This window comes from Phocoena phocoena, chromosome 19 (genome assembly GCF_963924675.1).
Source record: "Phocoena phocoena chromosome 19, mPhoPho1.1, whole genome shotgun sequence".
Lineage (NCBI taxonomy): Eukaryota > Metazoa > Chordata > Mammalia > Artiodactyla > Phocoenidae > Phocoena > Phocoena phocoena.
In genome coordinates this window covers 56,868,815-56,895,342 of record NC_089237.1, presented here as the reverse complement: position 1 = coordinate 56,895,342, position 26,528 = coordinate 56,868,815, and the positions used below count along the sequence as shown (strand labels likewise).

Below are 26,528 nucleotides of genomic sequence, written 5' to 3'. Positions count from 1 at the left end.
CCAGGCTGAAACGCGGGGGCTTGTCAGCCTCGCGAGCCTTAGAATGGGCCACCAAGGTCTGCGCAGCTGAGAGAGCTCCGATTTAGGCGCCGCAGGGGAGGCGGGGGACCCTTCACCCCTTCACCCCCTCCACCTCTCTATCTCCCCCGGAGCTGTGGTTACTACGCGCGAGAGCGTCCATGGCAACGGTCGCCTGCCCGCAGGGTTTCCCTCCTCTCTCCGGCTCCCGCCGGCCGCCTCTCCCTCCACCGGCCAATCGGCTGCCGGGGAGCCAGCAGCGGCGGTCGTTGAGTGGTCCTCGGGCGTGACGTCACAGGAGGGCGAGGCGGGGCGGGGCGGGGTCGGGCGGGGCCGCTAGTCCGCGCTCCAGCGAGTTGTAGTTTGTGGGGCTGCGACTCCTTCCCGCCCACGCCCGCTTCCCCGCCCCTCGCCCGGCACCGCCGACAGGTGAGTGGTCCCTCGGGCACCTGCCTGCTGCTGGGACGACCCCGACAGAGTCCCCGCCCCGATTAGGACTCCAACGTCTGGCCTCCGAATTCTTGGTGAGGTCGTGGAAACCCTGGCCCCGCCTCCATCTTCACTTCGCCACCCACACCCCTGCAAATGAAAACCGTAAAACCCACAGGTACCCTTACCCAGTCTCCCAAGCCTTCTTAATGTACGCTTCTGTTGCTTTTCGCGGATTGAGAAGTTACTTATAAATGCAGAACCAGGAAAGGTGTGTCAGAACCCCAGACCCTAGGTCGTATAATACCTTACACCTGTTGGCAGTGCTGTGTTTGTCCCTGTGGTTCTTGTGTGCCTCAACCCTCTGCCTTGTTCTCCCGGCTTACTTAGCCCGGTCTTCCAACTGCAGCCAAGGGGAGGGCTGGACAACCAGTCACCTGGCCGTTCAAAGAGTTGCTGAAATTCAGGTCACAGCAGTTGTTCCCTTACTGTCCATGGCCTTTTCTGTTCAGCTCTGGCTGTGAAGCACTCACTTGTATTTTGACAGTTTGCACAAAGTAACGGTATGTTTTCTCCCTAGATGCTTATGGTGGCGTAGCTGAATAAACATTTTAGAAATGGGTAGAATTACTCGTTTGATTATTGTGAAAAAAGCAAACAGATAGACTCATAGGCCAAGTGTATTGAGGTATATGATAAAATATTCAACTTTTTTCGTTTTAAAATATTTCACAGAGTGTTCAAGCATGCAGGTACCCACCCCTTGTTTAAAAACAAAACAAAACAAAAAGACTTACAGACACAGAAGAGGCCTCCTATGTACCCCTTGGGAATCGCATGCCTTTTTCTCCTTCCCCACCTACCAGAATTTAGTGTTTACTTATACTCCGCATATTTTTATACTTTTGCTACTTAGGTATTTATCCAGAAACCAATATATAGTCTCATTTTAAACGTTCATATAATGCTATCATTCTCTACATGCTCTAGGTCATTGCTTTTAACTGTTGTGTGATAGTTCTTGCATGGATTTATCATAAGTTACGCATGCATACTCCTGTCGATGGACTTTTACACTTTTCCCTTTTAAAAATCACTAGAAACATATTCTTGTACATTCTAATTGTATAATTTCTGAGTCATAGGGAATGTGCTTTTTCAACTTTAGTAGATACTGCCCCATAGCTCTCCAACGTGTAGTAATTTATACTTTCACCATCAATGAAGAGAGTTCCTTATCAAACTGTTTTTTAAAAGAAAGAGATTATTCAACTTTTCCTGCATTCTTGTTTAATATATGCATAGAGAGAAATTACTTAAACGCTGAAATCTGATACACTTTCTCCTAAGTCTGGTACTTATTAATGTGTCAGGGGCAGTGTTTTATTTCTGCTTCAATTTGAAACTGTGAGGAATTAAATACATATGATCAAAGGAACAGGGGTTTTGTGTGATTCTTTCAAGCCTGTGCTGGCCGCTGATCTGAGGCAATGTGTGAAACAAGTCATGGAAACTTTCTGTCCTTGTCATGCCTTCTGCAGACTATGAGCTATAGGTTTTTATACCTTGAAATATTTATGATCTTAAAGTCTTGCCTAAATGTGCTAATAAAATATCTCTCTCCAGCTTGAGGCCACCTTTTGGGTTTGAAATGGAGCTTTCCAGTACTTACAATCTCTGTGTGATTAATTATATTTTTAGCATGTTAATATTTATAGAAGACTATAGTAGCACTTTTCCAGTATGTAAATAACTATTGACCCCAACTTCAATGAATACAGTCAAATACTGTATTTGACTTTGTAGCAGGTCTCATTTCTTAAAATGCTTTTTTGGTCATGGCTAAAAGCATAATAAAAAAACAATTGCATGATTTAGGGGATGAATTTTTCCACAGCTATTTTCAGTCATCTTCCCAAAGAATTTGTTTAGTTTACTTGCAAATGTGAGATATTTATAGCATCAGTTAAGGATCATAGTGTGTGCTCATTGCCTCTTTAGGAAGAGGCTGAGTTAGAATTTAGAGAATAATTTAAACATTGTGAAAGGCACATCACGCAAGTAAGCGATAGGCTTTTGAAAACATACTATTTCTTCCTTAAAACTTTGGTAGAATTTATCAGTGAACCCATCTGGACCTGATGTTTTCTTTGAAGAAAGATTTTAAACTATAGATTCAATTTCTTTAATTCCTATACAGCTGTTCAGGTTACCTATTTCTTCTTTAGTCAGTTTTGTTTGTATCTTTAAAGAATTTTGTCCATTTCCTCTCTGTTGTCAAATTCCTTGGCATAGGTTGTTAGTAATCATACGTTATTAACTTTCTAGCATTTGCAGGGGCTTTAGTAGTATTCCCGCTTTCATTTCTGATAGTAGTCATTTGTCTTCTCTTTTTAAAATCTTGATCAGTCTTGCAAGAGGTTTATCAATTTTATTGTTAAGATTTCATTGCTTTTCAAAAATTTGTTCATTTTCTACTTCATTGACTTTTTAGTATTTCCTTCTTTCTACTTTGGGTTTACTTTGCTTTTTTTTTTTTTTTTTCCCTAGCCATTAAGATGAAAGTATAGATCACTGATTTTAGCTCATTCTTATTTTCTTATGTAAGCGTTTAAAGCTATAAACCTCATTCTAAACACTCTTAGCTGAATTTCACAATTTTGATATGTTCTGTTTTTTATTCTCATTCAGTTCAAAATATTTTCTAATTTCCCGTGTTATTTCTTCATTGACCCATAGGATGTTTAGAAGTGTGTTGCTTAGTTTCCTAGTATTTGAGGATTTTCCGAATACCTTTCTATTATTGATTTCTAATTTAATTCTGATATGGTCAGAGAGCATACTCTGTAGAGCTTTAGTTTATGTAGATTACAGCTATTGATATTTATTATATCAGAAATTAAAATAGAGAAATTAAAAATATTAACTCTTAAAAGTAACCATAACAACCTTTTATATAGTAACATAAATAATACTTTTCATTAAAAAACTATGTTTTCTGAAACAAATTTAGTTAGAAGAGTGGCACTGTTTCACATTTTTGGTAAAGTTTTAAAATTTTTGTTAGTAGGTGGGTTCTCATATCTACTTCTGCATTCAGTCTGTTGTGATATCGCATATCATGTCACCTCTGGAAACCTCTATTGTACATTTCTGAGAGAACGAGAGTGAAAAAGGCCAGTCACATCTGGGTGTTTACTATAAAAGTAACCTTGACCTTGTCACTCCAGAGAAGGTCTTAGGCAAGCCCATGGTTTCCTGGGTCACATTTTGAGAACTGCTGCTCTAAGGTTTACAGTATGCATTTTTGACTTACTGTAGTATATGCTTAAATAACATTATTCCATTTTAGTCATAAGGCCTTTACAATAGTACTTTTCCACTTCTGCTCTCCCATCATTTGTGCTATTATTACCATATAACTTACTTTTGTTTTTATTATAAACCTCCCAATGAATTTTTATTATTTTTACTTTAAGCAGCCATCTTTTAAAGAAATTTAAAATTTAGAAAAGTTTTTTCTTTTTGCTATTAGCACACATACTTACCATTTCTGAGACTTCATTTCTTTGGGTAGCTCCAAGTTTCCATCTGGTATAATGTCCTTTTGCCTGAAGAATTTCCTTTCACAGACCTTTTAGTGCAGTTATGCTGGAGCTGAATTCTCTTGGCTTTTGCTTTTATATATATATATATATATATATATATAAAACCTTTTATTTCACCTTCATCTTTGAAGGATATTTTCACTGGAAATAGAATTCTAGGATTACACTTTCTTCCAGCCCTTTAAAGATGTTGTTTGATTGTCTTCTGGCTTGCATAGTTTCTGACAAGAATTCTTCACTAATTCTTATCTTTGTTCCTTTCTATCCATTGTGTCTTTTTCCCTCTGATTTTAATTTTTTCTCTTTATTGTGAACTTTCATCCATTTTATTATGATGAGCCTTGAGGTAGTGGTGTGTGCACACACGCATGGATGTGTGTTTATCCTCCTGGAGTGTGTGGAGCTTCTTAGACATAGGGGTTTGTACTTTTCATCAAATTTGGGAAATTTGCAGCCATTATTTCTTCAGATATTTTGTCTCCCTCTCTTAATGTGACACCCCAAGTGCATGATGTTAGACCACCTGATATTATACCGTAAGTTACTGAGGCTCTTTTCATTTTTTGTTTCCAGTTAATTAAAAAGTCTGTGCTTTGGTTTGGTTAGATTCGAGCTCACTAATCTTTGCTTCTCTGGTGTCTAATCTGCAGTTACTCCAATCTAGTGAAATCGTGCAAGAATCTATTATATGTTTTATCCCTAAAGTTTCATTTTGTTCTTTTTTAAGTCTTCCATATCTCTCTTCATTACGTTCTTGTTTTCCTTTAAATACTTGTACGTGGTTTTCTAGTGCCGTCACATCTCCGCCATTTGTATGCCTGTTTCTATTGACTGATTTTTCTCCTAATTACGGGCCACATGTTTCTACTTCTTGGCATGTCTGGAAGTTTTTGATTGGATGCTGGACACTGTGGTGCTATATATTTGAGCTCCTGATGTTGGCAGGCACTTTACTTGTGGATTAGTTTGAGCTTTTTGAGGCCTGTATTCAAGCTTTTCCAGAGTCTTTAGTACCTTGGTTCTAAAGATAGGTCGGCCCCATTCTAATGCGTGACCTCTCTGGGCTTTCCATCAAATGCTCCGGGTGACCACTAACAGCTCTCCACTCTGACTGGTCTGGGTTCAAAATGTCTCTGGGCCCTTTGTGAGCTCTAGGAATTGTGTAGCTAACAGCACTGCCATCATTATTTGCCGAGGTTTGTGGAACATTCCTTGATGTCTGTACAACCTATTACTCAGCAAAGACCCAAGTGGACCCCTACATAGATTTATGGAGCGCTTTTTCTGCATAACTCATTTTACTCCAGAATCCCGCGTCCCAACTTCCAGGTGTCTCAGCCTCCCCAAATTCTGGCCTCCTCCTCAACTCACAGATGCTGCCAGGCTCTGTTTGGTTTCCATCCATTTTCCCCATAGTCTGGAAATTGCCTCCAGGTGATCAGAGGGCTCACCTTATTTGTTTCTCTTCTCTCACAGATCAGAGTCCTGTGCAGCCTGAAAACAGTTGTTTCATATATTTTGTCTAGATTTTTAGGTGTAAGAGGCTAAGTCTAGTTTTTATTACTCTATCCTGGTTGAAGGCAGAAATCTATTTTGAGTTAAATATTTCTTAGGCCATGAGATTCTCAATTTTCTTGGCCAATAATGACCAAAAGAAAAAAAAAGAAAAAAAGACATTGCCAGGCTGTTGTCTTTTATTGGGTCTTCCTAAATGACTTAGAAGGGGGCCTACTGGAGCTGGAACATGGAATATTGGAATATGGAATGGCAATGGAATATTGTCTCTCACGTGAAACTTGCTGCCATATATGAGGAGCTCTACATCTGGGAACTTTTTAAACAACTGACTTTATGCTTCAGATTCCAGATTCTAAATTATATCCCATCTCTAATTAAAAATGATCACTGGATGCTTTTACAAACCATATTGATTTTCTCAAGTCATATGTCTCCTCTGGCTTGTGGACCCCTGCATTTCACACATGTGTTAAACCTGAACACTCGTGGTTTGACATTTGACAAACATGGATTGAGCTACCTCAAGATTTCAGCATCATAGGTGTCGAGTAAATACGTGTGGGAATTCTACACCTGGAATTCCGTGATTGAAGGACCAAGTGTGACATTAGCTTTTAGATTCACTGTTTGTCAGGAATTAAGAAACGCCAAGCAAGAGTGGTCCAATCCCACTTGAAGCTTCTTGCTCAAAGAAAACTGATGGGATTATTTCTAGATGTGACTTGGGGAAGGGGTTGAAACTAAAAGTAGCCAGGAGGACCCTCGTGGCTCAAGTTACTTGGAATTTGCTTTTTCAAAAAGCAATGTTTTAAGTTTCAGACTTAGGTGTGGAATGGCAAGTGGTTATTAAGGCTTTCGTTTTTACCATCGTACTCTAAGCTTGGCCCATATAAAGTGTTTGGGGGCTGAGGGAGGGAAGAATAAGGAAAACATCAGGGAGCTAGGGTCAGGTGGGATACCACCAGTGGCAGTGGGTAGCTGTTTCATCACATGTAGTCCGAGTGGATTTTGATTTGGCCACAATTCTACAAATAGATTATTTTGTGGTTTGGGTACCAATGGCGTCAAAACAGCTATTTAAAGAATCATTGAATGTGTTTTTTTTTTTCTTTCTTTCTTTTTTTTTCGGCATGTGGGCCTCTCACTGCTGTGGCCTCTCCCGTTGCGGAGCACAGGCTCCGGACGCGCAGGCTCAGTGGCCATGGCTCACGGGCCCAGCCGCTCCACGGCATGTGGGATCTTCCCGGACCAGGGCACGAACCCGTGTCCCCTGCATCGGCAGGCGGACTCTGAATGTGTTTTTGTTTGTTTGTTTTTTCTGAGTAGGAGCCTACAGAATTGGATCTGATATTATTTTTCCTTTTCAGTAAATGCGTCTATAGACATTAACCCCCAAACAGAATGACGTTCAGATGCTGAAAATTATGTCATAGTCTATGGCATCCTTGGCTATCTGGACTAACAATGACCCCAAATTCTGGACAATAGAATATTTTCAGCTGGTAAAAAAGGATAAAGTGGCTCTCTATGTTTTAACAGGGGGAGAGGTCCAACATACATATATTTTCAAAAATGCATGTTCTGGAATGATACATATAATGATTAAGATAATTCAATTTTTGTATTAAAAAACTGTGCATATGTATATAGGGAGATGTATATAGATTTAAAAATAATATATATGTTGGTATATGAAAAGGAAAAATCTGGAAAGATACAACTAGTAATGAATTCTTCGCAGTGTCTACTTCTGAGGAGTTTATTTTGAAGGGGGGAGAGTGGATATTTATCTTTTACTTTGTATACACCTCTGAGCTAGTAATTTTACAAGCTAACATTTACTGAGCATTAACTATGTGCCCAGAACTGTGCTAAGTATTCCAAATACTGAGCATCATCTTACTTAATGCTCAGGGGCTGCCATAGCATGTCTGTCTATACTGGAGTTGCCTAGAGGTGGCAAGTTGCCAGGAAAAGGGGATCCAGGTACTTCCTTGAGTTATGTTTGCTTACCTGCCACACCGGTGTTACTCTGATCGTGTGTTTATTTAGGAAGACTGGGGGTGGGGGGTGGGCGGTGGATGCCGCTCTGCAACCCCTTGCGGCTAATACTGCTTAGAACAAACCAAAGTAGCAGTTACTATTATTATTCCCAACTTAGAGATGAGGACAGAGAGCTTAAGTCATTTGCACCAGGTCTCACAGCTAGTAAATAGCAGAGCCAAGATCTGAATCCCAATCTGTTAGAAAGCATAGTTCGGGCTCTTCATTTGAATCTGTTACGAGACGGTGTTTCTTCTCATGATTGAAAAAAATATTTCAAAACTTCAAAAGGCCAATCTACAAAAATGTAATTTGAATACAATCCAGAGACAGAGATGAAAAATAAATGCAGAATATGTTATCACAAGTGAAGGTGGTTATCAAATTAAAACAAATATCTAACGTGTTAGACAACACTGCTGCTTATGGTAAGTCAGATGGACCCTTTTATCTGTGAGTTTTCACCAGAGGTTAACTTATGTGACTGTCTATTTTTGCTTCCCCCCCTTTCCCCCACCTTTTCAGCAGGAGAGATTTCCAAATAGTGTGTGAGCGTCATGGAGCTTCTAGGTTCTACTTTAGCGGCAACTTATGCCCACCCTAGACCAACACCAGCCAACTTCCTACCAGCCATCAGTGCCATGGCCTCAAGCTACAGGGACTGCTTCCCCCACTGCAATCTGACCCATAGTCTGAGCCTGCCTTGGAGACCAAGCACGTACTACAGAGCAGCCTCCAACTCACCAGCCTTGGACCCGTACTGCACCAGATCTCAGAGGGTGTCCGAGAGCACCATGCTTCCCTTTGTTTCCAACAGAACCACACTCGTCACCAGATATACTCCAGATGATTGGTACAGGTCCAACTTAACCAACTTTCAAGAATCCAACACTTCCCGACACAATTCAGAGAGACTAAGGGTAGATACGTCTCGCTTGATTCAAGACAAATATCAACAAACGAGAAAAACCCAGGCAGACTCCACCCACAATCTGGGAGAACGAGTCAACGACATAGGATTTTGGAAATCTGAAATCACTCATGAGTTGGATGCAATGATTGGAGAGACAAATGAACTAACCGATGTTAAGAAAAAACTGGAGAGGGCTTTGATGGAGACAGAAGCCCCTCTTCAGGTAACTATAAGACCTTATTAAAAGGACAGTGCATTTTTATGGTTATAACCCAGTCGTTGAAATTTTGAGGTTATTTATCTATTGAATTATATTTCGCTTCACCTGTAGAAGCCAAGCCCTTGTCAATAAATCTGTACCGGGTTTCGGTGATGATAAAACCATTGCCATTTTTCTCACATTATACCGAGCGACCATATAAGTAGAAAGAATTCTGGAATTCCCTGGCGGTCCAGCGGTTAGGACTCAGTGCTTTCACTGCTGAGGGCGCAGGTTCAATCCCTCGTTGGGGAACTAAGATCCCGCAAGCCCAGTGGTACAGCCAAGAAAGAAAAAAAAGTAGAGAGAATTCTGCATGCAAAGCAAAGGAGGCTAATTAAAGCGACACTCTTAAGACGCACAGTATTTTATGGTGAAAATGCCATCTTCCCATCTCTTAAATAGGCTGCTTGGTTATTGCTGTCCCTGGATTAACATAAACGATGTCTGAGAGGAAAAAAACTGTTCTTTTAGTCTGTGTCATGAAATGCCTTCTGCATGTATGTTATGATTCCACTTCAGGCACGATGAAATGATCAAATTAGAGCTTCTTGGGAATGGAATGAGTTTGGTTAAATAGAGAAATGGGATAGAAGTTAAGCCAGTTTTGGTCCTAGAGGCAGCCTTTCAGTTGGTTGCTGGCCTCTGACCAGGCTTCTGAATGGAGATCAAATTACCTTTAATCCTCTGAGTGTGCGATGGGCCCCCTGACCCTGTTCTATCCACCACCGTTGGAAGAAGACATTCTGTATGTGAAGATGTCCAAATGATGCAGATTATTTTAGAAGTTGTGTATATGTGAATGGGCAAAGCGAACACTATTTTTCTCCATGTTTGTGTGACTCATTTTCCTGGTGATAAGCATTTTCAATAGGTCTTTTTTTTTTTTTTTTTTTTTTATGGCATCCATAGTAGAAGAGATTAGAGAATCGAAGAGCTAGAAGTCTAGTTGTTTGGGGGGTTTGCTGGAGACCCCTGCACACCGTAGCTTCTTACTGCACCCCTCCTCCCCACTAAACACGAGTGCACACAAATACGACCACAGAAATCCTGAGAAACGTCGACAGGACACTAATGATATTCTTTTAAAAGAACTCACCATGGGATCAGAAGCCCTTCCATACTTTCTCTGAGCTCTGGATCATTTTGAGGATTCCTGGTCTATTCTACAATACATCCCATCCCATCCCACCCCACCCACCACTTACTTTAATGACACTTAAAATGACAGCCACTTACCTTTTACTTAATTTCCAGAGGAGATTCAGTTTCTTCCCTTGACACTGCTTTCAGTGATGACTGCTTTCAATGAGATGGGCATAATTTAAATACTTTTCTGCAGTTTTTGTCCAGATACCTTGTGTGTTTAAACATTTACAATCAACACGGTATCAGAAGATCCCAATTAAAATGAGAATTAGTCCCATGAACAGATACAGCTCAAAAGAGGAAATACTGATGATCAACTGTATATAAAACAAAAATATTAAAACTCAATAATAAAAATGCAAACTAAGTCAATGAAGTAACCGTCTTTGGCTTATCAAATTTGCAAAAATGAAAACCGATAATGTGTAGGGTTGGCAAAAGTGCAGAAGATGGACACTTCAGATATTGCTAGTAGACTATGGATGAGTAGAAACTTCCTGGAAAGCAATTTCGTAATACACATTAAAATAATCAGAGTTCCCTTCAACCCATTAATTCATCTTCTAGTCAGTGTACATTATACTATTAAAAAATTAGAGATTCACTCCAAGATTTTGTTCAACGACATCATATCCAGATTACAGTGTACATACTATTATATTTTATGCTTTTTAAAAATTTAACATTATAGTCATCCCATGTCATGAAATACTTACTCTTTGAAAAAAGTATTTTAACATTTACATAATGTTATTTCATGCATAATTTAGTTGTTGGCTATCTAAGCTGTTTTCCATTGGAGTCATTAATGTACTTTGTCTCATAGACTATTTCAAGTCTACTATTAAACATCAATCCTAAAAAGAATAAAATTATGAGGGCATTGTAACTTCTGTTAAAAACAAACAAAACTGATAGGAGTATGGATAACTCATTTTTGACTTCTCTCTACTTTTTCTCTTTAATGGCTAAAGCATATTATTATTTTATTTTTTATTTTTTTTATTTTTTTGCGGTACGCGGGCCTCTCACTGTCGTGGCCTTTCCCGTTGTGGAGCACAGGCTCTGGACACGCAGGCTCAGCGGCCATGGCTCACGGGCCCAGCCGTTCCGCGGCATGTGGGATCCTCCCGGACCGGAGCACAAACCCGTGTCCCCTGCGTCGGCAGGCGGACTCTCAACCACTGCACCACCAGGGGAGCCCTGCATATTATTTTTATAATTAGGAAAACAATAAATGGTACTTTAACAATAATCACCTGGATTTTTGGTCACACAAATATTTTGAGGTCTTTAAATAATCATTTGTTTCTTCTTCACTCTTCTCAGTAGAAAACATTTGGAAATAAGATCTTGAAGACTATGATTTGGGTTATTGAACTATTTCTCTAGAAGGAATTGATGCCAAATAGTTTTCTCAGATGCTGATTTGTGGGGATTAAGTAGATGCCATCTGCTTCAGTTTGTCAACTTTCCAAATTAGGAATTTTTTTCAAACTCTTTACCTTTTCACTAGCAGCAGGGATTCACTTAGTTGTCACACTGAGTTTCTTGTTTGATTTCCAGGAAAATGGCTTGAAAAGTTGCTATTGGGAGCATCTATTGCCTTGTTTTAGAAACAGGTTATTAGAAGTGCTAGTCACTGATTTTAGTCAGGTTGTATTAGTGTTTTTCATTATTTGTGTATCTGTAGGTAGCCCGGGAATGTCTGTTTCATCGAGAGAAGAGAATGGGAATCGATCTAGTTCATGATGAAGTGGAAACAGAGTTGCTGACGGTAAATATGGGGCAAACCCTTCAATAACAAGAAACCTCATTGCCAACGTGCGTTTAATGTATAGAAACAAAAAAATGATGTTATGTAAAGACACAGTAAGGAGTTATAGTATCAGATATTTATGGTATTTAGAAAAGATACATTTTATTTTATTTTTTATTGAAGTATAGTTGATTTACAATGTTGTGTTAGTTTCTGGTGTACAGCAAAGTGATTCAGTTATACATATATATATGTATATTCTTTTTCATATTCTTTTCCATTATGGTTTATTACAAGATACTGAATATAGTTTCCTGTGCTATACAGTAGGACTTTGTTGTTTATTTTATTTTTTAGAAAAGATACATTTTGGGGGGGTTATGAAAGTAATGGATATTTATTGAGAGAATTTGAAAAATGCAGTAAAGATAAAAATCGCCTAAGTTCAATTAGACAGAAATGACTATTAATGTTAGAGTATTTCAGTCTTTTTAATAATCATACTTAGGTAGATACCACCCAGCTTAAAGACACACAGACATATCTTCCAGGTTAGAATTATAGTGTATCTATGCGTTTGAATAGTGCTTTTTTTGTTGGATAAATGCCCAATGATGTTTCTTCTTAAATGTAGACGTGGAAAGGCAGTGCTGTGTTTTTTTTAGAAGACAATGTTTTAGAGCATTTTTAGGTTCACAGCCAAATTGAGGGGAAGGTCCAGAGGTTTCTTCCCATGTGGCCCCGGCCTCCACACATGCATCGTATTGATAACTGTATGTATTTCTGATTATTTCCTCAGGATACATTTCCAAAACTGTAATCCACGTATCAAAGGGTATATGCATTTGGACAGCGTTTGATCAGCCATCCGGGAGCTTACCTCCTAGGCTCTCTCCCACAAGATCTCTGCCATTCCTTAAGATTTCAGCCCTTACGTACCTGGGACCCTTCCCAGTCTCTCTTTTTTTTTAGCCCGGATAACCTATTAAGCATTCGTTCTGCATCCCCAAGTGCCAAACATATGTACGTTGGTAACTCATTTTTTGGTTCACATTCATGAAGCTTAAAAGTGAACTTTTCTTTGACCCTGATGCCTTCTGCCTTCCCCTTCCTATTGATGGTACTGTTACTGGTTCTATGACTCCATCCCAAGAGGGTTCTGCTCTGAGACAGTATTGAATAGAACCCTGATACCAGCATGCAAAGAATGTCTGGGTGGATTCTCACCACCAGTAGCAAGAAACGCCTTCCCCGTCTGGGATTTCCGCCTCTAAATGGCTTGTAGGACCCCAGCCCCCTCACAACCAGCCGGGTGATGGGTCAACTTCAAGTGACTCAGGAGCAAATACTGGGAGTGCACATCTTTAAGGAAACACCGCTGCTTCCCAAACTCAGGGATGAGTGAGAATTTGAGAATGTCGTCATCAAAACACACCGTCTGTAGAAATGGGGTGCTTGCTCCTATAGGTGACATTTGCCATTATCCAGATTCCATTTGGACTTGTAGTTTGATTTTTAAAGTGTGATTTCAGTAGCCTATTCTACCTGATAAGAGTGTGATAGTTTACCCACTTACCCCAAACCTAAAAAGGCTCAGTTAAGCCTTTAAGTTTGTATGTATCTGTGGATACGTAGAACCACAGGAAGCAGGGTCTGGGTTTAACAGTGAGGTCCCAGAAATGATTGTATATCCACGGTTCAGGGTATAGCTGAGAGTTAGCACACATCCATGTGTGTGGTCAGAACTCGGAGTTCTTGTGACCTGGCCAGTATTCCTCAGCCAAGAAGAGGGCGGAGGCCACATCGCACGTGAGGGTTAAGGTCTAAATCATACTTTATGACCCATGTCGCATTATAAGTCCTACCCTTTAGTGAGAGCTTCCATCTGCGAGGCACATAATTATCTATCCCACAGCCTAGAAAGGCAGGTGTTATTACCCTTCGTTTATAACTTGCCTTTGCTCCCAGCATTTGCAAAGGCAGCATTGGACCTGGGCTATCTGATGCCAGAGCACGTCTTTAACCACTATTCCACCCAAGACGCAGGGAGGCGAGGCAACGGTTGGGGGGGGAGTGTTGCTTGAGGTGAGGGCACGCCGAAGGCTGTGAAGTCTGTATTCTACCTCCACGCTCCGCCACCCCATCCCAAGACCACAGCTCCCAAGAGGAGAACCATAAGAGATGCTTTGCAAAGGTTTCACCTGCTCAGATAGTAGGATTAATTCAAGGTTCTTCAAATGCTTGGATGTGATTCCTTGTTCTCTTTCCATCTTAAGCCACAATGTATTCATTTTGGCCACTGAGACTCTGAGAAACTCAGAGAAGTCACTGCCCCCCTTTTATTCTTGGGGTCTATTTTTCCTCCCCAAGTTCAGGATCCAGAAGGGGGGGGCACCACTTGCCAGGCTCCTAGTGTGTGGTTCTTGGGTTTTCTGCCATGACCTTCACTTCCCTGGGTGTCAGGTGGCAGCTATCGGTCTGACGGCATCTGGGCTCTTCTCACACTTCTGCCCTCTGTCTGTACCCACCACCTTCCGGCAAACCTTCTTCTCACGGGCGGTTGAGGGAATAAGGCCCTTGCCCTGCAGTCACTTCATGGAGGCGTTTCCAGACCAGCCCCATGTGTGAGTGCAGACTAGTAGGTAAGTTAGCGTTGGGGACAGTTACAAAAGTCTTTGGTTTCAGGCATTCCCTATTCCAAGGAAGCCTTCTGCTTCCAACCACGATGTTCACCATATGACATTATTTAAATTCAAGTATAAAAATTAGTGTTGAAGGGATTTTTTATAGCAAGAGTCTCATTAAACGTAATTTTTTCCACTGAAAGTTCCAGGAATTCCCTCTGTGTGAATTGTGTACACATAGCATAAAAGCTCACTGGGATTTTGGCTTTTAAGTGATATTTTCTAAGCAGTATTCCATGTATCCTTTGTCAACACCTCCATGAAATGGCTACACACACACACACACACACACACACACACACACACACACACACCCCAAGCCATAGAGAAAGATGAAGACCAAACAACAAAAAATATCAAAGACAGGCACCACGTACAGTGAGAATGTGTGAGAAATCCTTGCTGCCTGTAAAGGCAGGGGGACTTGGTAACATGTCATGGGAATTTCGTTTTTCATTTACTCCAGTCATTCAGAGTATCAAAGAATCAGACAGGAGGGTTATCACTGAAATAAACTCTAGGCATACTATTTTTACGTTAACCAATTAAACAATAAAAGAATAAGAAGGCTATATAGTCGAGTAATAATTAACATTGGAGTGAAGAGGCCTCTAAAATCAAAGGAACAAAGGCAGAAACCCAAAGGGAACATTTGATAGTTTGATGTCATAGAAACCATAAATGTCTGTATATCAAAAACACCACACACAAAATATAAAGGGAGGAGCCAAACTGGTAGAAAAATATAAATATATATATGTGTCATATAATGGGAAAGGATTGAATTTTAAATACAAGGATATTTATAAGTAAGAAAAACATAACAGAAAAGGTAGACAAGCACATGAACAGGTGGTTCACAAGAGAAGAAAGTCAAATCATGAACAAATACCCAGTCATAATATTAACCTGCAAATCTGAACAAGTGTGCTTTTACTGGGGGGTGGCCTTTCATGTTGGCAAAGATTGAGAGGAATCTTAGTGTCTACTGGGTGTGTGAGGAAGCTCACACTCGTTTATTGTTGTAAATGGGTACAACTCTTCTGAAGGGCAATTTGGTTGTACTTGTCAAAACCTTGAAAAAAGGCGTCCCCTTTGGTGGTGTCTAGTTTTGAGCTTGTTCATCACAGTATAGTTTTATGTCATGGGAAAGTGTTCAAGTTTCATGTTCAGTGTTCAGTATGATGGTATGACCACTTTTCACTTGAAAAAGTGGTAGCGATGGTTATGTGCACTTTTTAAATGTCTTCTAGGTGCTATTTTGGGTTCCTAAATTTTGTAATGTGAATATGTATTTCAGAGGGAAGTAAATATTTATTTAAAAAATCTCTGCTACCACACAAGATCTCTGCTATACGTGTAACAATATATACATCCTAGCAGCATCAAAATGCCATGTGCGTGGTCAAGCAGAGTGGCATGGATAGTGCAGATTTTATACGAGTATAGCAGCTGGGCTGCAGGGCAGAGGCAGGACAAGGGGAGACCTGGCCTCCTAGGGTGGAGGTTGGCCTCCGTTTGGAACAAAAAACTGGGTCTTTTGGAGGTCACATGCACTGCCTGAGAGAACTGCCTTTTAGGCTGTCCTTTTCCCTTCCAGATTCACTTTTCTTGGAAGAATACTTAGTATAGAAGAAGCCATGCATTGAATTCAACCTTGTGTATCACCAGAATTTGACTGATTGATTGACTGATTCAATTAAAGACCAGAGATAAAAAATAAAGGAAACTCCTAAAATTTTACCCCTGTCCCAACTTGTTCCATAATATATTTCCCTAAAGCCCTGTAAAGGGTGAATCTCAGTCTTATATTAAGACAGCGATATCATGGGGGCGTGTAGGTAAATAAGTGGGTATAAAATTCTTTTCTTGTTTTACTTCACGATTTTCCCAGAAACAAAGTTTTCCTTCATCAGTGTTTTGTTACATTGTTGACTCTGAACGTTATGTTCAATATCAAAACATTAATGTGGCTTTTTTTTTTTTTCACTTGGGTAGGAGGTTGATATTATTCTGTGTTGTCAAGAAAGGATGAAGCTGCATTTGGACAAGGCCATTGCCCAACTGGCGTAAGAGCTTTTACCTCTCTATACAGTTGAAACTCTATCACGAAACTGTACTTCCACGCTTCCCAATCAGATTTCTCTTAGCTTCTTATGTCAGGATATCTTACACATGGACACACATCCGCATGCACATACACGTTTTTATTTAGAAGGTAAAATGAGTACTTGTGATAACAGCTGTCAGCATAGAAAAAATATTGGCCGAGCCTGTCGCCTTATAGGACTAGAAAGGTCAACGTTCATTTGGTGACGGCCATGGAAAGAAGTAGTGTTGAATGTGTCACACAGAGGAAATGATGATTCTGCCTGGACTGATGTTGTCAGGGGTAGCATGTGATGTAGCCAAAGGAATAGTGGTTCTAAAGGTGGTGAGTTCTTCTCACTCAGTCTGCTGACCATCAAGATTGATGCTATGAAGGTCGGTGAGATTCAGATGGCTGAGTTCTCTCTCAAGCTGTCACTGGAAGGGCTCCTTAATTCAGAAATCGGTGAGGATAGCTGAGGATTGGCTAAGGATGCTCTCACATGGTTACTGGGCTCGGTCCAGCAAAGGTGATGGGAGGAAGGTTTTCAGCTCCACTTGTCTTGAAGGAACAATTAAGGAAGGAACATGAGATGGGCTTGGATCTCAGCTGAGAATGGAATCTCATTAGAAACCAACATGGAGGCCTAGATCTCTCCCATCTTGGGCTCTAAGACGGTGGATGGATAGAAGGCCTTCCTAAGGAGGCTCTGAGGTCAGGTCAGAGGAGGTCAAGGGTGTCAGCCCAAGAGAGGAAGCCTGGGGAGCATCTTGGTCCCAGACCACAGATGAGAAAGACCTAAGAATCCCAGAGTTTCAACCCAGTAACCTGAACTCGGAAGCAGCAGGGATGCAGCTTCCTCTCCTTTCATCCTCTGCACACACACGCTGATTTAGAATTCACAAAATGCAGATGACCTGTGTACTGCTACCCTCATCTCCACTTTACAAGCAACAAAACAAAGAGCTTTGACAGGTCAAGTGACTTACCTGAAGGCACAGGCCAATTTAAAGAGGATCAGCCCCTTCAGTTCCACACAGGCTTTCCTGGGTGGCTCCTCTATGCCGAGACCTTTATCGGGCGCTGGGAATAGAGAAATGTTCTAGGATCATCCAGTTCTCTGGCTTTTTCACATGCTCTCTGTATGCGATTGCCCAATTTTTATTTCTCCCCAATTCCAACAACCTACTTGGTACCTCCGCTTGGATGTTTAATGGACACTCAAACGTAAAGCAAGACCTGCTGTCTTCTCCCCCAGCCCTGCATCCCACCCATAGATTTGCTCACCTCTGCTGATGGAATCCTGCTATTCCAATGGCTTAACTTTCACTTTTCTTTTCTGCTCCAGAGCCTGTGCTCTTTATTTATTTATTTTTTAACATCTTTATCGGAGTATAATTGCTTTACAATGGTGTGTTAGTTTCTGCTGTATAACAAGTGAATCAGCTATACATATACATATATCCCCATACCTCCTCCCTCTTGCGTCTCCCTCCCTCCCACCCTCCCTATCCCACCCCTCTAGGTGGCCACAGAGCACTGAGCTGATCTCCCTGTGCTATGTGGCTGCTTCCCACTAGCTACCTATTTTATGTTTGGTCGTGTATATAAGTCCTGGTTCCATCTTTAAAGCGTCTCCAGAATCTGAGCATTTCTCACCTCCTTCACTGCCGCCCCGTTGGTCCAGGCCACCACCATCTCTCACCTGGGTAGCCTCACCGGTCTGCTCATGGGGTATCTCTGTCCCCTGCAGTCCGTTCTTAACCCCACACCAGAATGATCCTTTAAGATTGTAAGTCGGTGGTCTCTCACTCCACTCAGAGGAAAACCTGACATATTCCAATGGGCAGCAAGGTCTGGTTCTCCCTCTGCAAGTCTTGGTATCACCTGCTTGAGGAGAGTCCTACCCTGACCATCCTATTTAGAATCGTAGCTCACATTCCTGGCCCCCTTTTTCCTGCTTTGTTTTCTGCATTGTTCTGCTAACAAACCACAGGATTTGCTTATTCCTTATGGGGACTGCCTGTCACCCCCCTGTAGGATGTGAGCTCCTCTAGGGAGGAGACGTTTGCTTTGTCCGTGATGCATCCTGGCACAGAGTAGGCACTCTGTAATGCTATGTGGAATGAACTATGCCACAAGTCAGGGCGTGGCTCACCTGTCACCCATGCCTGTCCCACTGGCCTGTCTCTTTGGGACTGAGCTGCCTGCCGGGTCCTCTCTCTGCATGGCAGGGCAGGAATGCCAGGCATCTCAGAGCTCACCACGTCCTCTTCCTTCCCAGGAGGGTTCTGGCGGGAGCGGGAGGCCGGGGGCTGCCAATTCCTGGCCTCTTCCCACACGCTGACTCCTGCAGGGGAGGTCCATTTTGACCCTCGATTTCTACCTCCAGGCCTGGCACAACTGCAAAGTGAGGTCATTTACAGCTGGAGGGAGGCTGGCTGTGAATACCTCCTAACTTCTCAGGGAATTGCACTCTAGGAATGGAGGAGAGAGGGGTTAGGATGTAGCTGAGGAAAAGGAAGAAGGAAAGGGAGGCACAGATGTGGACAGATTGCTCCAAACCAGTGTCGTGTCTGGAGCGGTTTGGGTACTAGGAAGATGGGCCCCAGCCTGGGGGAGCTCCAGATACCAATTTCTGTGTGTCTGCACGTCTCATGCCCATGGAAGGGACAGTGTGGGCAGGGCTCTCATCGCCCACATGTAGGGACAGCTCCAGGAGACGCTGCTCTTAATGGAGAAGTTGGACATCGTGGGAAGGAGGAGAGACCCAGAGAGCAGTCACGGGTGCGCGTGGGGGGTGGTGGTGGGTACCCATCCCGAAGGGCCGTCATGCTTCCTCCTGTGACATTGTTCCCTTAGCCTGAAACTCCGTCTCCCCTCTGTGTTTTAGAGCCAACAGAGCTTCCCAGCACGAGCTGGAGAAGGACCTGAGTGACAAGCAGACGGCTTGCCGCATCGACGATAAATGCCACCACCTGCGAAACACGTCAGACGGCGTCAGCTACTTCCGCGGAGTGGAGCAGGTGGATGCCATGTGAGTAGGGCGCGTGCCGCTGCTGTGATTTCCATGTCGCTTAATTCATTCTCTCTCCTTTCAAAAGGATGCAGCGCACAGGTAAATCGGAGATCCTGGGAGGATGCGGAAAGGTAAGAGGCACCTGCTATGGACAGGTCGTCAGTAAGCACGGTGTTCTGCAGACACTTGCATCCTGTAATCTTTTGTAGAAGAATATTCATTGTTTATATTTCTAACTGTGAAAATAGCACCTGCTTGAGGCAGAAGAACCTAGAAAACACAGTTTAGCACAAAGAAAATAAAATGTTACCAATGTATCGGATGCCCTGGACGTGGGCCGGGGGTGGGAAGTACAAGCTGAACAACAGCTGAATGTTGAATAATTTATTTCCACTCTTTCTTACACCTGCCCTGTCCGTGGTTTCTTTGCCAGGCCCCTGGATACGATCTTGGGTTCATGCTCTTTTCTCTATGAGAGGGCCTGTCTTTCTGCATCTTGATAACCCTGCTATCTTTCTTTACCATCTTATAAAAATGGTCCTGTCGCTTTCACATCTCTTTGGAAAATAGTGGCATAGAACATTAAAAAAAACCAACTTGATTGAGGTGAAATTCACCTATGCTAAAATGCATTTGGCGTTAGTGTACATTTTGATGAGTTTTAACAAATTTCTATGCCTATGTAACCGTAACCATATTCACACTCATGGCCCCTCCCCCTTTTAAAGGGACTCCCTTTAAAGCTCCCTTTAGGGCTGGTCACCCCAAAGCAGACCCCCTCTTAGCTCTTCTGTAATAGGAGCAGCAACGGATACCAACTTTGTCATTCAGATTCTTCAGGTGTGAATCAGATTCAGACCCTAGGTCCTAAGTGGTCCCCATGAAGTGCCTCTTACTTAATTTGAGGAGAGCAGGAAGCATCTTCCTTTTCTCCTTCTGGGGTGGACGTGGAGGCGGGGGTGGGCTGGGATCGAACCACACACACTCTGACCACTTGGTCCTCCATAAAGGGCCTCATCTATTTCCAGCATGAATTCTTAGCCGTCTCTTATAGGGTGTCAGGGTATGGAACAGATAGGATGTTATTTTTGGTCATCATGGCCTGAGCTAAAACCTTAATCGACAGTAAGAGTCTCATTTGACATCCTATTACACCATAAAGCAAAGAAACCACACAGAGAGGCCCAATGTTAACAATTTACCATCAGTCCTTCCAGTGTTCTTCCACTCGTGTAGATATCGATTTATATTTTTAAAGATTGGTATTACGCATGTACTGTTTGTATAGCCTGTCTGATTTTTCACTTCAGGATATGTCAAATACATTGTTTGTGAAAATATTCTACTACAGCATGAGTTTGCATGCTGTATGGATTACTTTTTAAAAGGTACCATACTTTACTCAAATTTTTCTTTACTTTGGGACATGTTAGCGTGTTTCCAGTGTTTCAGGGATTGGCATAAACACTGCTAAAAATGAATCTCCTTACATGTACATCTTTGGGTTATTTCCTTAGGATCAATTTCTGAAGTGGATCGATACAGAGATTAGCACGGCCCTTGCTCAGTGATGGTGTGCCAGTTCAGGAAGCATTCTGTATTTTTAGTCCGGGGATATAAAGTACAGCATGGTGACTGGTTAACAATACTCTGTTGCATAGTTGAAAGTTGCTAAGACAGTAGATCTTAAAAATTCTCATTCAAGAAAAAAGGTTTGTAACTGTGTGTGATGGTGGATGCTGTCAGCTAGACTTGCTGTGGTGACCATTTTGCAATGTACCCATAAATCAAATCATTACGTTGCACGCCTGAGGCTAATATCATGTTATATTAGATTTCAATAAATTAGATTTCAATTAGATTTCAATAAAAACACTTTCTAAAGTGGAATTTCTGAGTTATACACATTTGCTCTCCGGCACGGCCGTACCAATTCAACTTTCCTGCCTGCAGGATGTGAGAATCTTTTTCTAAACATGCTCACCAGAAAATTATCATTCTCTTCATTCTTTGTTATTCTGACAAAGGGTTGTTAATATGTTGTTGTTTTCATTAGTACCACTTTGATTAGTCCTGAGGCTGAATATTTTTTCGTAACGCTTCTGGGGCCGGTGAGACACATTTCTAATGAATGGACGTACTCATACCCTTCACCGATCCCCTCCCCCGCCCCTGCACATTGGCAGAGGACTTAATTTATGCTGCGGATTTACAGAGGGAACGCGCTCAAACAAGGAGCAATTAAGAAAATTTTAAAAGAAGCTTTGCTCTGATGTTTACACTTCGTGCAGTAAAACCAGGATCAAGTGATTTGGGGTTTTTTTCTTTCTCAGGACGAACGGTTGCCTACAGAAAATCTAGGCTGCTTCATCATCGTTTCCATTGTCTGGGTCTATTTCTTTTTTCTTCAGGGTCTCAGTGCCCGATACCTGGGCCAAATTTACCCACGACAATATTCTTCGCTCCCAGAGCGAGCGAGCTGCCTCTGCGAAACTAAGAGACGACATCCAGAACCTCCTGGTGGTGACAGCCAACGAGATGTGGAATCAGTTCAACAAAGTGAACCTGGCTTTCACCAGCCGCGTTGCTGAGACCGCAGATGCTAAAAATAAGATTCAGATTCACCTCGCAAAGGTAAGCCAAGCACTGGGGGGCCCCCGCAGCTGACCTGGGACCACAAATCTCCACCGTAAGGCACATGACTTCCTGGCCATACAGACTAAGAAAAATGACAACTGGTACAGAGTGCACCATTTATTTTAGCCAGGTAGCTAGGTGTCAACATGAAATTGGACTCCAACATGAATTGGAAATGGGAACACAAAGAATGCACTATGTCATGAAAGGTTCCTAGTATTTAATAGAAACAAAAATATTATTATTAACGTTCAATGAATCACCGTATGTAACCAGGAAGTGAATTTATTATTAGAACATATGGTAGGGATGTTTTCTGTTAAATTATTTCGGACCTTTTTTTCTGGAATACAAAACCAAATACAGGCGACTATTAAGTGGTTCAAAATGTTTCTGATATCGAACTTCTGAAAGTGCTTTAAAAGGACAATAAGATGAAAGATTTAGGCAGAATTCATGGGTTTCAAGATAAACAAGGTGCTCTTGCTTTTTTTAGTATCGGTCTTGGAGTCCTTGTTATTTCTGTGGGTTATGCTGCATATAGTTTTCTGGTTTTGTTTCTTAATTTAATTTTTATCTTATACTGGGGTATAGTTGATCTATAATGTTGTGTTAGTTTCAGCTGTAGTGGTTCAGTTATCCGTATATACATATTCATTCTTTTTCAGATTCTTTTCCAATACAGGTTATTGCAGAATATTGAGTAGTTTCATTTCTCTTTTTAAGAACCTTACCATGTTGGCTCTGTTGCTCTCAGGAGATGTTATCCTATCGAGGGCACTGTGTTTTCCCAGGCTGCAGTAATTTACCTTTCCTTCTCATGGTGTCTTCTTTGGGCGATACACATTTGTTGGGTCAGACAGCTTCTACATCCAGCGAAGGGAAGAGAGAAGGATAAAATGTAGTTTTCGTCCCAGGAAGCTTATATTTGTGGAGAAGGTGCGTGTAACATGAAAAGCTCATGCGCGATGAAAAACAATAGAACATGACAAATCACGGTTGCCAAATAGCCAACCCAGAAATTGTTCTGGGAGTTTGGAGGAAGAAGCGAGCATTCAGGTGGGGCAGCATCATGGACAAAGCCTCAGGAGGTATAGCCAGCCAATCAGAGGTTGAGTCAGGTCTGTAAAGAGACCCTCTGGCTGGCACAGACGGTGTGTGTCCCTAGAGAGACAAGCTTGGAAAGGCAGGTGGAGCCAGACTGTGGACGTCATTGATGGGCAGGCATCCCCTGGGCAGTGAGGGGCCACCTAAAGGCCTTTTATCGATAGAAGGCTGACACGATGGAGTCCCTTTGGTCAACAAAGTTTTGTTTACTACTGTATTAGTTTGCTCTGGCTGCCGTAACAGAGCCCAACAGACTGGGTGGCTTAAACAACAGAGATTTATTTTCTCCCAGTCCTGGAGGCTGAAGTCTGAGATCAGGTTATCAGTGGGGTTGGTTTCTCCTGAGGCCTCTCTCCTAGGCTTGTAGACAGGCGCCTTCTCCCACACCACATCACGTGCTCTCTTCCCTCCATGCCTGTCTGTCTCCTAATCTCTCTTTATAAGGACACCAGTCAGGTTGGATTAGGATCAACACTAATGACCTCATTAAAGAACTTCATTAGCTCTTTGAAGGCTCTACCTTCAAATACGATCACATTCCAGGATCTGGGGGTTAGGGCTTCAACATATGGATTTGGGGGGGTTGAGGAGGATAGAATTCAACTCATAACAGCTACATTCAAGGTGCTGTGCCAGGGGCTTTGGGGTATACACACATGATGACTCACTGACCCTGCCATCTTGTGGAAAATGATATGTAGAAAATGATATGTTCCATCAGAATGGAACGTATGTAGAGAATGATAAGTTCCATCAGAAAAGTGCAGAAAGAACCCTTTGGAGCTACAGATAAAAGGTTGTTTGTTTAGCAGAAGGAGCAGTTATTTCCAGTGGTGAGAGATGGGGGTGGCTTCGTGGAGCGGGGAGCCCTTGAGGGTGGCCTTGGTGATAGAACAGTGTAATGATTTTCAGCAGGTGGTTGAAAGCTTGGAAGAGAGGGCAGAGCTTAACTGACAGGTGAAAGAGTTCCTGGATTTCACAAGTGCTGAAGCTGTGTGGTTACAGGAGGTCTCTGCAGGGAGAAAGGAGATAGCAGAGAAGGGGTTAAGGGCAGCACCTTGCACTGGAGTGAGGAGAAGGAGTTAGAGACAAAATTAAGGATTAGGATAGCAGTTGGCCAGAGAAGTAAGCAAGGCGAGGGTTTCTAGGGGAGGGACACTCCGGAGAGGCCTCATCATTGACTTTGAGTGCGTGGTCTCACCAGAACAACCAGGGCCAGAGACAGGATACGGGGGCCACTGGGAGGTTAGGTGGGTGGCACGTGGAGGGAGTAGGCAAGGCCACTGCTGAGTCCATGTGGCTGTGAACTTGAGGAGAGGTTGGGGAGGTACCAGCCGGAGAGGACCCAGCGGGATTGGATGAGAGCGTGGTGGGAAAGGCATGAGGGTTCAAAGGAATTTGGGTGATGGTTGGGGGGCATCCTCAGGCCACAGGAAAGTGGCTGAAGAAGAGGGGACTAATGGGGGGGTGTGGAGACCCGGGGTGGGCAGAGGTCAAGGTCGTAGGCAAAGGAGAAGGCAGGGTTTTCAGAGCACAAGAAGGGGGCTTGCTTGTCAGAAGAGGAAGACAAACCAGGGAGGGATTCAGGTTTAGGTAACCGGGGGACCTTCTTTAAGGAGAGAAGAATATAAAATTGGGGTTACCAGATTATGAGCTCCTCCCTTGCAAGTGAGACACCCCAAAGCTTGACCTCGATTTGCCTCAAGGCAAATCCTCCCCTAGCAGGAAAACCTCTCTGAGATTAGTGAGGAGAGGCAGCAGGAAGATAGAAGCAAGGATACACCGACGTGGGAGGGAAGCAGGGACCCTCGAAGCTGCTGGCCTCCCTTTTTTCGGAGTCACGTGCAAATGTGTATCAGTAAATATCTAACAGCCGGTGATCTGAGGGAAAAGGAGAAAGCGAGCTCGGATTGGCGGCATTCGCCCATTTCTGTGGCCTAAGTGCTCGCACGCTGAGTCAGGAGGAGATGCTCTCCAAAGGGTGGGAGCAGGTGCCGCACCTCCCACCGCGGGTCCCGTGATGGGCCTGGTGGGAGGAGGCCCTCAGACAATCCTCCTTCCCGTCAGGGGGAGGCCCGGCCACCGATGCACGGGTCGGGGAGCAGGTTGTTGAGGGCCCGGCACCAAAGCCCCGGGCGTTTGCTTCTCCTGGTACAGACCCTGCAGGAGATTTTCCAGACGGAGATGACCATCGAATCCATCAAGAAAGCCATCAGTGACAAGTGCGCCTTCCTGAAGGTGGCTCAGACCAGGCTGGATGAGCGTACGCGGAGGCCCAACATAGAGCTCTGCAGAGACATGGCTCAGCTGCGGTGAGCGAGGGGAGAACCAGGTGGGGGTCACGGTGATGGGGAGGGGGGGCGCCCTCAGGGCCAGCTCGGGCTCCCCTGGGGAAACCCCCAGGCTGCCGGCAGCTCTGAGCTCCTAAGGCTCGTCCACCAGCACATGGGGATGTAGAGCAGCCTAGAGATGGTCACGGCGCTAGAGCCTCCTTTAAAGTGTCAGTAATGGGGTTCGTGTTTAACAGCCCGGATTTTCAGTTTGGGATGATGGAAAGTTCTCGAGATGGAAGGTGGTGATGGTTGCCAAGTTTGTGAATGTACTTAATGCCAGGAACTTAAGAGCTGAGATGGTAAATTTTGTGTTCTGTCTATTTTACCGCGACTAAAACAAAAAGGAAATGACATCAACACTACACACAAGAATAGTGTTAACTTAGCCTCATTCAGGGGGTGGAGGTGACGTTGGGCTCCTTTGCACCTCCCTGGAGTGTCCGGAGTTTCCAGATCCCCTGTCTCGGAAACAGTACAGAGGTTGGCTGCTGTGTGTGTCCGAGTGCCCCTGACTGATCGGAAAAGGGACTTTGGGTGCCAACTCCCCCCACCCCATCTGTTGGCTCTCAGCGTTGCCCTCATCTGCTTCTTTGGGTGCTTCATTCCTGCTCTCATCGTTAAGAGCATGCTCAGGATCCCCTAAACCCCGATGGCTCATTTCAGCTCATTTCAGTTTGTTCTGTTCTTGATAGAAATTGCAAGCAGCTGGTCATCATCAAGCATCTCCCACGTGTACACGGTGGGAGGGATCCGACACTACACTTCATCTTCTGGACACTAGGTGTATTTTCTTCTTCTTCTTTTTAACTTTGGAAGATTCCTTTCAGGATGGGCTTGAATGGAATTAGCCACCCTCCCACCCCCATTCTGGCTTCGTTTCCAATTTCTCAGTACCTGCCTATCTGCCTCTTTCTGGATTGCATCATTGCCGTGCTTAGGTCTTGAAACACTTTGTGCAGAAGC

General features: G+C 43.1%; 1 protein-coding gene across 1 annotated transcript in view; it reads left to right on the top strand.

Moving 5' to 3' along the window:
* The first annotated feature begins 415 nt into the window (after positions 1-415).
* The window catches only part of TEKT3 (tektin 3), a 33,346-nt gene continuing 7,233 nt past the window's right edge, over positions 416-26,528 (top strand). Inside the window, exons 1-7 of the mRNA XM_065897292.1 lie at positions 416-447; positions 8,145-8,752; positions 11,631-11,714; positions 16,379-16,449; positions 19,363-19,506; positions 21,900-22,122; positions 25,390-25,544. Coding sequence (XP_065753364.1) covers positions 8,174-8,752; positions 11,631-11,714; positions 16,379-16,449; positions 19,363-19,506; positions 21,900-22,122; positions 25,390-25,544 — 1,256 coding nt within the window. The 5' untranslated portion in view covers positions 416-447; positions 8,145-8,173. The remainder of the gene's footprint in view (positions 448-8,144; positions 8,753-11,630; positions 11,715-16,378; positions 16,450-19,362; positions 19,507-21,899; positions 22,123-25,389; positions 25,545-26,528) is intronic.